At 32.5% G+C, this 14,096-nt stretch overlaps 1 protein-coding gene across 13 annotated transcripts in view; it reads left to right on the top strand.

The window, feature by feature from the left end:
• The window catches only part of AGFG1 (ArfGAP with FG repeats 1), a 91,079-nt gene that overhangs the window by 66,939 nt on the left and 10,044 nt on the right, over positions 1 to 14,096 (top strand). For 4 of the 13 annotated variants that reach the window (XM_031957908.1, XM_031957903.1, XM_031957901.1 and 1 more), the window contains 7 exons: positions 482 to 601; positions 1,263 to 1,334; positions 4,950 to 5,159; positions 7,417 to 7,597; positions 10,489 to 10,568; positions 10,818 to 10,910; positions 13,604 to 13,651. In XM_031957908.1, coding sequence (XP_031813768.1) covers positions 482 to 601; positions 1,263 to 1,334; positions 4,950 to 5,159; positions 7,417 to 7,597; positions 10,489 to 10,568; positions 10,818 to 10,910; positions 13,604 to 13,651 — 804 coding nt within the window. The remainder of the gene's footprint in view (positions 1 to 481; positions 602 to 1,262; positions 1,335 to 4,949; positions 5,160 to 7,416; positions 7,598 to 10,488; positions 10,569 to 10,817; positions 10,911 to 13,603; positions 13,652 to 14,096) is intronic. The other 9 variants (XM_031957907.1, XM_031957906.1, XM_031957905.1 and 6 more) reach the window with 6 other exon arrangements.

Below are 14,096 nucleotides of genomic sequence, written 5' to 3'. Positions count from 1 at the left end.
TTAATTTCTTCATACTTTTTGTTGTTGTTTTTTTAAATAAAAATAAGACAAAAATACTTTATGCAATGAATCCACTAAGTTAATTAATACTGTATCATTATGCTAACACAGCAAGTATTGTATCTTCATGTTTGCTTTGCCATTACTTTTGATCATATATAACCTCAGAGTTTCATATAATTTGCCATATCAATTTGTACAAAGCATATATGTCTCTTATTCACTAAGTGAATAGGAGGTTTAACATCACAAGAAATTTGTTGTTAGAATTTCTTGGGGCAAAGTTGCATAAATTGGTTTTAGTAAAAACTGAGTTGAACAGTTTAGAATTAGTTGATGCTGTAGCTTAGTAATTAATTTTATAATGTAATTTAAATTGTGGTTCACACAAAGGTTTTCCCAAATATTCATTTGTCATCTGTTTCCTTTTGTTTTCTTTTTTCCATATTCATTAACATGTCTTGTTCCTTGCCATTTACAGCTCAGAATTCTGCAAATGCAGATTTTGCAAACTTTGATGCATTTGGACAGTCTAGTGGTTCGAGTAATTTTGGAGGTTTCCCCACAGCAAGTCACTCTCCTTTTCAGCCCCAACCTACAGGTAGAGCTATATAGCATTATGCTTAACTATTTGTGTTTTTGTTTCAAATAAAAAAATCTTTCTAGATGTAAATATTTTTAAAAATTATTCTTAAGTTCATTTTACGTAATTACCTAACACAATCCTCCTTATGTAGCTCTGGGGAAACCTAAAATGAATAGTGTTTTTGTTTTTTTTTTCTGGGCTTTTATAAATCATAATCCATCACATTGTCTCCCCTTTTCTTTCCTACACATTAAGGCTTTGAAAAGTTTATTCTGACCTATTAAAGCTTTCATATAAAAGGGTTTTTGGAATTGTGTTTTATTGTTTATTGATTTGGTTAATCTCATGTCTGTAAGAAAATTAAATGATTTCTTTTTGACACCATGACAAATTTAATTATTAAGCTCCAAAATCTTAGAAAACAAAAGATTTTCATTGACTTCTTAGTTTGTAAAAGACTTTGTGTGTAGGAACTATGGTGTTTAAAGTCTTAATTCAGTTCTCAAATTCTTATTTTTAAAAATTCATTTAACAATTGCTATTTGCCTAAATCTTTGGCTTGTTGCTTTCCTTTCAACTTTGTGCATTATGTTAAAACATTTTCTTTTAATTTTATTTTTTCCATTCTCCTTCCCTTCCTTTATAAATTCACTCCAAATTATTTCTGGCCATCCAGCATTTAGAATGCTTTCATCCAGCTGCAGTTATGGGGAATTTACTTCAGCTTTTCCTCTCCAGGCTTTCCACAGTAAGTCCTAACATCATGTAGGAAGTCTAGCTTGTGTTTTGTGCTATATTTCTTGAATATTTCATTTATTTTTACTTTTCAATTCGTTGCCCAGTTCATCTTTTAAAAATTTCACATTCTAAATTTTATTCAGCTCATTCCTATATTGCTAAATTCAGTTGGGGAAACAATAAGATGTTTTTTGAGAACCAGATAAAATTTATTTTGGTAGGAGTAGTATAGTGTTTTATAAATCAGCCCTTTGAGATAAATAGTTATGTAGTATAAACATTATCTTTATTATTTCATTGCTGGAGGAAACGTTCAGGAAGTAAATTTATTTGGGGTTATGGATTTAGAGCTGACAAGTTAATCAAAGGCCAAGTCCAACCCCTGTTGATCTTATAGATGAGAAAATTGAGGCCCATAGAAGTTTTAAGTGCCTTATAAAAGAGTAGGTACCAGAGATTGGATTGTCTGAGACTTAAAAATTTCATAGCTGGCAGGAGCTAGACATCAGGTCTTAAAATGTAAGGACTAAATGAAGACTTGATGGGTGCCGTCTTATTTCAACTGATGCTCCCTTTAATTTCTTGCCTAAACATGCTCTTGCTGCAGTTTACTTATAATGTCCTGCTATCTTTTCTGCTCCAGATTTGCCAGAAGAGAGAACTTTCCTTGTACCTCTTTTTCTCTAGCAGCCTGGATTTAAAAATTTTTTATACTAAACAGTCTAGAGAAACATAAGATCTATGATTGCATTGGTGTAGGGAGCTCTGAAGGAGAATGCCCTGCTAAAGCAAATAAACACCTTTCTGCAGCTTAAGAGAATTATCTGGAGATTGACATTTTCAGTGGTCATACAGCCATTAACATAAGTGTTGGCACATGAAACCTTCAGGCCAGTTTTCTATCTATTTGCCTCAGAAAAAAACAAAAGACTGACTAAAATAATTTGAAAGACAAAGGTTATCAAGTTATGTGTCTTGATTCTGTGGGCCAAGAGCCAAGAAATCAGATCTTACTCTTATTTCTCTTTCTCTCTTATGATTTCCTTTATTCCAGATATTGTCCTTGAAGGCAGTTGTCCCAGGTTTCTCTAGTTTTCTGTCTTTAGATGTCTTCATCTAAAGTTGGCCTGTTATCTCCCTATCTATGGTTATGGAAACCCCATTGTTTCTACAGGCTTCTTTAGCTTCTTGCTGCCTCCAATTCGTTCCTACTGATTCACTTTCTCCCTCTCCCCCCAGTCATTTCTCCTTCCTCCCATTTTCCCCTTGTGGACTTTATTCAATCTAGATTATCTGGTCTTAAACCTATGGGAATTCTGTATATACTTTAGGCTCCCTAGATAAGAAGAAACCTTTCCTGAACTTTCCTTTTAAGATTTGTCTTCCTTGAGTTTTACTATTTCTGTTATTACCTTTGCAATTGTTGCTTTTATTAGAAATCTCCATGGCTTTGGAAAGAAACCAATAATTTTTCTTTGCCCCTTTGTTTTCTTTGTTTTTCCTCTGTTTTTTTTTCCTCCCTTTCCTTTCCACTCCTTTTTTTTTTTCCTTCCTCTCTACTCTTTCCTTTTCTGTTTCTCTCCTCCCATTCTCTTTTTTTACTTTGTCTCTTCCTTTCCCCCCCTTTCCTGCTTATCTTTCTGTTAGTGCTTTTCACCATTTCCCTTGTCTCCCATTTTCTTCTTTTCCTTTGCCTCCTCCCTTTTCTTTCCATTGGATTCTGGAATTTCTGCTTTGGTTGACTCATTGAAGCATAATTTATTAAGCACATGGTGATTGCTTCTGCTCCTTTTTGGGCAAAGTTAACTATTCAACTCCATTGTTGTTGACTGGTATTTGGACTCTCTCTAAAGATCATATAGTTCTGGAACCACATAGTCTAAGCCTCTGTGTCTCTAAGACTCCATGCTGCTTATTGTCATAGCTTTGCTGTTCTCCACCTAGCAGACTGCTTCATCTAAATTGATAGACAACAATTTAAATTGCTAAAGTTCCCACTAACTCCTGTTTCTGGGATTCATTGGTCCATTCACTGGTCTTATTATAAAACGGAATTTTCTATTTCTGATGTAGCTGCTTTCCCTATTTGCCTCCCTGTGTGCTGTGATTAATTCTCATATAATCTTCTCATAGAGTCTATCTTCTTTTTCAGAAAGAAAAATGACTACAGCAAATAATATTTTTAAAATATCCCCAAACCATCATCAAGCCACAACTGTCAGTAATTTGTTTCAGAATTTCTAATTTGTTGATAATGTTTTAATAATTTTTTTCCTGAAAGAAAATTTCTTTCCTCCCTTTTTAGAAACATTGGCTTGGTAACCCAAATATTTTGCTTTCTTGTTTTTAAGTTAACTGGATATTGTTACTGAATCAACTAAACTGTGTCAGAATGATTTACAATCTAAGGATGAATGGAGTATATAAGACTTAGAAATGTACTGTCAAATACCCAGACCTTTGACAGTCCATTAAATTAGACATTTATTAAGGGTTTGCTTTGAATTTCTATGGATCTATTATGAAAACTCTTCTCAGTGCATATATGATATATGTGTGTGTGTGTGTGTGTGTGTGTGTGTGTCATTTTTTTTTAATGGGAAGCGATATTGTCAAGGGCAGACGTTCTCAAACTTTTTGGTTTCAGGACCCCTTTATAATATTAAAAATCATTGAGGTTCTCTCAGAGAGCATTTATGTGAGCTATAGTTAATGATATTTTCATATTAGAAATGAAAGTGTTTGATATTATTTTAAAAATAATTTTTATTTATTTATTTTTTTTGGACCCCTGATTTATTTAAGGTCCACAACTAGTATGTTATAGAGGTAGAGCTTGAACTTATTGAGGCCAGCTTTCTTTGCATTGTGACATGCTGCCGTGTGTGTATGTGTGTTCACATGTGTGTGCTTGTATGCCTGTATTTGTACATCTATAATGTATGTACATATATGAATATACACACATACTTGTGTGTGCTATATATGCATAAATGATAGTTATATACAAATTACATACAAATACATAGATATAAAGAGTGTTTGTGTGTGTGTGTGTGTGTGTGTGTGTGTGTATAGAAGGAGCTCTCCCCTGTGAGCATATTTTTTTCCTCAGTATGTTGTATACATTAGAATAATTACATGAAATTCAACAGTAGTACAAATCTAGGGACTCTGAACTACTAAACCAAATAATTTTTCATTTTTTGTTTAATAGACTAAGTATTTGTTTGAGCCGTGCCTCCATGAAATTCACAGAAAACTAACTTTTAAATAGCATATTTTATCTCTTTTCCAAATATTTTATTTGACAACTAAAAAATAATGTATGTTTAGCACAATTAGTATATAGAAAGGTCTTTCATGAATAAGGTAACTGCTTAGGTAACACATTAATTTTGGTAACTAGGAAAATGAAAAGCTAGAGTAGAAGTATGTACCTTTCATTTTATAAACACCCTGAAAAATAAAATATAAAAGTCATCTTAAGGCTGAAAATCATTTCTACTTAGGAAACTTAACTTTAAGGATATAGGTTTACATTCAAATAAAGCAATTGTATTGTCATATCTAAGACTATTGAGGTTAGACTATATAAAATATAAGTATTTTTATTTCATTACAGGTGGAAGTGTGGGATCAGTAAATGCTAATTTTGCCCATTTTGATAACTTCCCTAAATCCTCCAGTGCTGATTTTGGAGCCTTCAATTCTTCCCAGAGTCATCAAACTGCAACAGCCATCAATAAAGCTGTAACGAAAAAAGCTAATCTTCAGACAACTGACAAATATGCGGCACTTGCTAATTTAGACAATATCTTCAGTACTGGGCAAGGTACTAAGGCTAAAGAAAATTTCCCCAAGTTCTTGTGTGTTGTAAATGCAAATACATTCATTAAATTTGAGAATAATACCTTTCTTTGTTTTGAAAAAGCAAAGTTTACCTTGCTAAGAATATTGAGATAATTTTGAAAAGTACTATCTCATTTCAAACAAGAAGGAAGACATTTTAAATTTTAATACCTAATTAAGACTTCTATGGGAATTAAACACAATTCATTTAGTACCATTAGTCATTTTTCACAACTACAGTGTCTAAGATGTTATTTTTACACACATTTAACTGAATGGGGGGAGGGGGGAACAAACACTCAGAGAGTCATAATTGGGGAAGCCCAGGGCTTGAGACTTTAGCTAAACAGTGTTCATATTGATGTTCTTTTAATTGTTTTCATGGCTTTGTCAGAGGCACTATAGTAACCATGAATAGAATTGAAGCAATCAAATGAATGTCATTAAAGTACAAGCTGTATACAGTCTCTTGTACTAAAGTGCAAATAAATCATGCTTCCAAATTCCCATGTCAGAAAGTAGATCTGATCATATTTAAGTAGTGGATGGCAGTGGCATAATTGATGGAAGACATTAGCATCTAGTTTTTACTTTTCAAAAACTCAAGAGATGATGTTCTCAGACAGATTTTACCACCAATACATTAGTCTGAAGAATATTTTAATTATGTCTCTAAATCTGTCTAATTCATATCTAAACTTATTTATGATTTACTAGCAATGTTAAACTTTCTAATCTTCGGGTTTTTTTTTTTTTTTAGCACATTTAAAAACATTTGTAATATAATGTTTTATATTATGAAAACTGAAAATTGGCTAAAATATCCATTATATATATTTTAAAATCTTAATTTAAAGGAAAACTTATAATTAAACAGAATTATGAAGAGATGACATTTTATAGTACCTATTCTTTACTCGGATGGTATTCTGGAAGCTACTTAAAAATCTTATACAGTCATTTCTCCATGTACTGGAATTCTATTCTCTTCAAGTAATTTGCAAAGTTATCCTTATTTAGTATTGATCCTGAAGAAATAAGCAACAGCTGCTGTGTAACTACTTGAGAGCCCTTTGGTCAGGCCTTTTCAAACAGATATCAACAATTAAGCCTTCTTTAAATGTTATTAACCTTAGTCAAAATCTCTTGGCTGAAGAAAAAGTTAATTATAAGCCATTTGCTTATAAACCTGGGACTTTAAAAGACAATGCCATCGGGGATTAAGCAATTCCATGAAATTCTGACCAAAAATGCTTCCAATCTGTTTTGTTTCTAAAGATTTAAATAGAAAACCTGTAGTGTTGTTTCTTTTACAGTTTCATCTCAAGAAGAAAGCAGTTTCTGATGTGATAATTGCATTTAGTGAACTGATCAAACCTTAACATTCATAATGTTTTTTGTTGTTGTTGTTGTTGCTTTTGTTTTAAATAATTTTAAAAGAATTCTGCATTATTACTCAACTTCAGTTAGTCTCATGGACAGAAATTTTCTAATGGGAATGTATCTCAAGCATTGTAGATTAGGAGATGAAATGGAGCATCTATTCCAATATTTCCTTCATTCCCCAGTTGAGGAAAACGAAGTCTAAAGACCATTAAGTGATTATAGGTACTAAATGACAGAGTTGGACAAAGCTTCTAGTTCCAAATGCATTTCTTTTTCCATTACAAAATGGAAGTCAATAACAAAATACATAATTAACAAAACTTTGCTTTATACTTAATGTTTTAGGAATTCACCCACCCAATGAGGTGTTTTTGTGTATATACATCATAGGTATGCATATAGTATATACGTGTGTGTGTGTGTGTGTGTGTGTGTGTACACACGGGAATAAAGACAACAAATTGTATGGTTTCTTACAAGAATCAGCCTTAGAAGAGAATTTCTGAAGTTAATATATAAATATGTCAATGACATGCTGTTTTATAGAATTGCTTTTACATTTCTTAGTTTTAATTGCATAATTCCAAATTTTCCAAGCTGAAGTGTATACTGACATACCATGCCTGCTTTATCGTTAAGGTCATACAGTATAATAGTAGTTTCATTTTTCTGTAGCATTTATGTTTAACTGATTCCCATTATTTTGTTCATTCAGTAATTTTTTTCTTCAAAAAATATATGCAAAAACAGTTTTTAAATATTATTTATTGATGCATGAAAAAAAGTTTCTTTGATATAATAATTGCAGCTAGCTTTTTAATCAAAATTTTTAAAAGAAATTTTTAAAATTTTAGGTGGTGACCAAGGAAGTGGCTTCGGCACAGTAGTTAAAGCTTCAACAGGTGCTGCTGTTTCAACGCCAAGTCAGTCAAGTATATCATCAGACAAGTACGCAGCTCTAGCAGAATTAGACAGTGTTTTCAGCTCAACAGCAACCTCTAGCAATGCATATACTTCTACCAGTAATGTTAGCAGGTACTTTTTCTGTTTTAAAGTTGTATTTTTAACTCTATACATTAGAACCTTTTGCCTCATTGAAACTGTGAGGGCAAATAAATTTGCCAAACGAGGGAGCACAGGGACAGAAGAGGAATAACATGGCAGAGCTGGGAAAAGGGTAGGGAACTAGGGCCAGGGTGGTTAGAGAGATTGAGGGGTTATTCGGATGAAAACAGATTTTTACATTCAGCAATGACAGTCATTCATTAGTGGCTTTTAAGAGAACAATTTGAATAAGGAGTCTTGCTGTCAGAAATCCATATGCAAGATGTTGAAGAGAAGGGTATGTGTGGACAGCGAAGAAATGGAAGCTTTTAGGTATGGGCAACGTTTTCAAAAAATATAGGAATAAAGAGTCAAAGGTAAGGATATTTTGGAGACTGAAGAGAAATGTATTACCTGATTGAAAGGACCTAATGATTAGTAAGAAATTTAAGATGCAGGAGAAAAGAGATGAGTGATGAAGTAACATGCTGGAGAGGAGGCAAGATAAATGGATAATATTGGTTGGAGTGAGTAGAAAGAGAATGCTGCTGCTGCTGAGGTTTGCGGAATGGAGGAGGTGAGCTTATTGGCCTCTTTATATCTTTCTAATGTTTTTGTCTGTTTAAAACTTAAATAACAAATAGGAAAAACAAAGACAGAAAAAAAAGCCGTCATATCCACAGGAGAATATGAAAGTATTTGAAAATTAGTAGCCTTAAATTTCCATTTCAAGAAAGTGTTTTTTTTTTTTTTTTTTAATTTGCTTTCCTCATAGGTTTTCCTTTGTTCTGTGCTTTATGCTTTTTTCCTGTTACTACCTTTAAGCAGGCTAAAGTTAAGCACAGGTTCACACACACACACACACACACACACACACACACACACACTATTAATATGATTGTCATATAGATTTCTCTGTTTTGATTGAATCTTTTAAAACTACTACTTTGAGATCAGTGATTACTATATCTACTTAAAAAAAAAATTCTGCTCTTGCTTATTGTTATTGTGTTTGTGTATTTCTTGTTTTCTAACTCTGCTGACTCTTCTACTTTACTTCTACCTGCTAGCCTGTCTTGCTATTACTTAAAATTCCCTCTTCCCCTAATCCCATTCCCATTAATCTATATACTTTATCCCATTCCTATTAATCTACACACTGTTCTTTACCCTGCCTTAGCCTATTTACTTTCCCTTTTATTTCTTTATAGATTTTGGAGGATGCTATACCCTTCTACGTATATATGTGTGTATTGTTACCTATTTAACCCATCCCTGATGTGAGTAGGATTTCAGAACTTCCTCCCCTAATTCCTCTGTGACAATTCTTGCTCTCACACCTTATTTGTATAGCACAATTGATATTTTTACCTTTTCTTATATACTTTTTCTTTTTAGGATCACATCATACTCAGAATCCAATCTTTCTTTTGGGCTGTCCAGTAACTAATGACAGTCTTAGAATATGGTTTACATTTCTACACATAAAATATAAACAATTTGTCCTTATTGAGTTCCTTGAAATTAGTCTTTGTTGGCCTGGGTTATTTGATAAATGTGTGTAGGATATGAAGATTAAAAGGAGTAGGGGAAAGTTCAATATAGTCATTGTTGGGAACAAAGTAAAGCATTAATAAATGGGTAAAATTAACACTTGTCAGACAATAGTAAAGACCCATTGAACTTAATATATCATGAATTTGTAGTGTTTGAAATTGGCTCAACTTTGAGACTTTATCTAGCCAATGTTTAATATCCCTAATGTAGGAAAGAAGCCATATTGAAGCAATGGGGATTTGAGCACTAGAAGGGGCAGAGGTCAGTCAGAAGGAGCAAAAGATTTTAAAGTATTTATTAGTGAATCAATTAAGAGGTAGTTCATGCAAGTGAGACTACATATGAAAAGGCAAAAAAGAAAAGTAGAGGACAGTAACTGGGAGAATAACAATGAGCCATGGAATTGAAGATATTTTACCTTTCTTACTTTTTCATTTAACCACACACTTAAATCTAGAATAACAAAGGTATAAGGACCTGAAGTTGTTGGAGAACGAATTTTCCAGTTCTCAGTCTGGGAGGTATCCAGTATAGTAGAGGGAGGAAGGGGTTTGGGTTCTTGACTTCAAGGACTTGTGTATCAGTTTAATCATTGATATTGCTAATATTGTCCTGATAGTAGGTAGTAAGTTACACCTAGCACAAATTCTGATATTTTAGCAATAAAAATCTTATAATTTGAGAGAGAAGGATCATCCCATCCAGTTTACTCATTTCATTGATTAGAGAATTGAAGCAACACCAAAATGACAATTTTCCCTTTTACTTTGTCCAATATCATGTATCTAGTATGTACATGGTACTGCTAAATACTGGAATGCAAGAAAAAATGAAAATATCCTTAGAGAATTCATGGGATACAGATAAGTAAATACAAGGTAACTTAAGGAGTTATCAGTAATAATCTGAAGAATAAATTGCAGTATTCAACTTGAGATTTTTCTGTAGGTAAGCCATTATGGAGAAGAGGAGGTATTTTTTTTTTTCTTATTATCCCAAGTTGTCTTTGTCTTTGTCTTTTTTTTTTTTTTTTTTTTTTTATTCTCATTTCTTGCATTGAGAAAGAGGTGAAAGTAAAATCAGTTTACTTGGATTCTCTTGAGTTTTTAAAAAAAGGCTAAGATGGGAGGGAGAGTTCATATCAGTGACTTAAGTTCTAGCATTATTTATAGGTTCATTTCTTCTATTAACATGAGCTGTGTTAAGTATAATAGAATTGATTTCCTTGACTATCACCCTTCATAATTAAGATCTTACAGATTTTTGAAACTTTTTTTTTTTTTTTAAACTGGGCAATTTTGACTTTTTTAAATATTTATTTTCAGCAATGTTTTTGGAACAGTACCAGTGGGTGCTGCTACACAGACACAGCCTCCTTCTTCAAGTGTGCCTGCTCCATTTGGAGGTAACATATAGTATTAGGTTGATGTTTCTTACACATTTTCCCATTTCTGACATACTACACAAATAAATGTGTAGAAGAATGTATTTAAAAATGTTTCTTAGAGACTCTTGTATGTAATCAAACATATTTATTTAATGAGCCAAGGTATAATTTTCTCTGTACAAAACTGTAGATTATATAGTAAGTATATAAAATATTTTAGTGGAAAAGGAATGATTATTTTTTTGGATATCATTTTTCTCTTTTTAGCTACACCTTCCACAAATCCATTTGTTGCTGCTCCTGGTCCTTCTGTGGCATCATCTACAAACCCTTTCCAGACCAATACCAGAGGAGCAACAGGTAAGAGAAATGCTATCCTTATGTATTTGTTGATGCTCTTTGGGGAGATGTTAGTAGCTTGTACTTATACAGCATTGTAAGGTTTGCAAAGCACTTGGGAATATTATTTTTAGGTAAGAGATAGTTGTTGTTTTTAACCCCCATTTTACAGATGAGGAAGCAGAGACAGACATGTTAAGTGACTAGTTCAGGTTATAAAGTAAGCGTTTGAGTTGAGTTTTTAACTCGGGTCTTCCTTACTTTGGACCCGAGGTGCTTTTAAAAAGAGGTACCAAGGAAATTTACTCTTCTTAGAAAACTAATGGAGCACAAATTGATTTGTTTTTCAAATTACCTTTTGAAATATATTTAAACTCTTTATTATGGATTTTATAAGGAAATCATTTAACATGATAATGTTAATAATTCATAATAATGCATAATTTAGACCACTTTTAAGATGTTAATTTGAGAATGCTTAACTGAAAAATGTTAATGTATGATGCACTTTTTGTCTTAAAAAAACCTCCCACTCTTTTTCCCTTTGAGCCTTTTTAGTTTGTACTACATATGGTACTTTCTCATTTGTGTCATCTTAGCTGTTCACCAAAGCCATTGCAGCATCTCGAGCGCTGCCTGCACAGGTCATATGGGATGAAGAGTGTCTGCTGTTTCTCCTGTGTTTCATTTTTGTGTTTCTCTGTCATTAAATTCTTTTTTAATTTTTTTTTATTATAGCTTTTTATTTACAAGACATATGCATGGGTAATTTTTCAGCATTGACAATTGCAAAACCTTTTGTTCCAATTTTTCCCCTCTTCCCCCCATCCTCTCTCCCCTAGATGGCAGGTAGACCAATACATGTTAAATATGTCATTAAATTCTTAATGCTAATGTTGAAATATCAACCAAACAAGATTCTAATGTTAAATTTTAATAGATTTAAAATATTCACTTGATTAACCCTCTCTTTACTAGCAAACCTTTGTGTTTGTGTTTGAGAAGATTTAATTTATTAGGAATGTTGAGTAGTTAATATATCATAAGCTGAAGTTTTGACTTTATACTGTTTTTTTTTTCCTTCAAAATTTCTTTGGTGTGAGTAGTTTTGTTATTTTACTCATATAAAATGTCATCAGAAAAAAATACTGTGATATTTACTTCAGTTATAGTCTGGCCAGCTGACCATTATTGATACCAATTTAATAGTATCTCATTAAGTGTCATAAAGCATAAATCTGGTCCTCTGAAACTTACCACTACATTCCATTACTTTTTCAACTGTATCCGTTTTATTTTTCATATCAACATGTGCAGTTATATTTCTTAATTAAGGTTCATCTTTTATTTTCAATTAATTTAGTCAAATTTAACATATTAAGATAGTGGTATGTGTTTGTCAATAATCATATATGTATATAATATATAAACATATATATTATATATAGAGACATATATTGTCAATAAATGTTTAAGTGCTTGCTATGTGCCAGGAACTGTTCTAAGCTGCGTATACGAAACAAAAAGAGAAAGTGGATCAAGGCTTGAGTTTATGATGAGTTTACTAGAAGAAAAAGAAATTGAAAATCAGAGGGAAAGGGATGAGAGAGGAGAAGGTGCCAGGTAGAGATATAGTGGAAGAATCCAAAAGTTGGGCAGAGGAGAAAATTAGGTTTCTTATTTAAATATAACTATACAGTACAGATGCATATATACCAATACCCAAGCATAAAAAATTATATGGAAAGAAAAATTTGGCTATTGGAGATGAAGGAAAAGAAAGGTCAAATTATAAAACATTTTACAGATTTTGCTGCCTACTTAAAAAAAAAAGTTGAAATCCTCATGGTTAAAGTAATAATTTCAGTTATTCACATAGTAGTAGTAGTCTTTAGTGCTGTAGAGTATTTCTTTTTTTGGGGGGAGGGGTGGTTTAAGTTATTTGCACAGCTGGGTAGTGTTAAGTAAATGTCTGAGACCAGATTTGAACTCAGCTCAAACTGACTTTAGGGCTGGTGCTCTATCCACTGTGCCACCTAGCTATACCCTCCTTGTAGAGTATTTTCTAAAAGAGGTGATAAGTACATACAATTGTAAAATTACAAATACAAATTAATACTTGGACTGCAGATCATTTTACTTCTTTGTTTTCATGGAATCCATATTTAACTGCATTACTTGTATGAAGAATGTGATTTTTTTTTTTTTTAAGCAGTCACAGAGTTTCAGGCGGAGTGTTTTGGGAATGTGACAGACATTTTTGTGTGTGGCTTATTTAACATGTATAACATAACTGTTCTCTTCCTCCTTCCCCTCCAACTCCTCAGGGTACATAATTTCAATGATAGGAATAAATTGTCCTGTGTAAACATTAAGCTGTAACTAGTAGTTGTTTTCTTATTAGAATGGTATTTATCACATCTAATTAACTCCTTATTGAAACTACTAATTATATTTCTGCGGTTTGGGCTTATAACTGAAAAATAACACTGGCTTTCTGGATTTTTTTTTCCTACCCTGCTTATATTTATCATCAAGTTAGCAGAAAGCCTTTTTTTTCTTTGTAGCAATGAAGTATTTTCATCTTTTTAAAAAGGTATCTATTCACAATTAGCCTTTTTATAAAATAGAAGTAATGTGATTTGATAAATGACTATCCATACATAAATTTAAAATTTTTGACACTGTCTGGTCTCTTTATGGCTCTCCCTAAGGCCTGTCAGGAACAGTGCATTCTCACGTCTTTCCTCATGCTCATTTTGGTAGGTGGCCCCCGCTGATGACATAGGCTACATGTGGCTCAGTGTTTCCTTGCTTGTTAAAGCTTTTTGCTGGTTTTTGGTTCTCTGCATGTGGAAATTTGAGTAGGTTCCATGTTTTAAATGGAGTGGGCATGGATGTTTAGCATAGGTTCAAATTATGACATAATAAAGTGTGATTTAAAAAAAAAAACATTATTTGAAGCATTATTGCTTACTTCCATGGTCACATTAGTCTGTACCTATGGCTTCTTTAGTGTCTTCTTGAAGTTTCTGTTGTAGTAGCTTGAGTGACACCTTTTGGATGTAGCAAACCATTGCACTCTATTATCCCAGTGAATTTCATTTGTCTGTCTTGACTTTTGGTTTGCAGTGCTTTCTCAAAAAGTATTTGTCAGAGTTATGTCAATGAATCATTTCTTAAAAAGCCCTTTTTATCCCATTCCTT

Source organism: Sarcophilus harrisii, chromosome 3 (assembly GCF_902635505.1).
Source record: "Sarcophilus harrisii chromosome 3, mSarHar1.11, whole genome shotgun sequence".
Taxonomy (NCBI): Eukaryota; Metazoa; Chordata; class Mammalia; order Dasyuromorphia; family Dasyuridae; genus Sarcophilus; species Sarcophilus harrisii.
The sequence above is the reverse complement of the archived record's forward strand: the minus strand, read 5'-3'. Positions and strand labels throughout refer to the sequence as shown.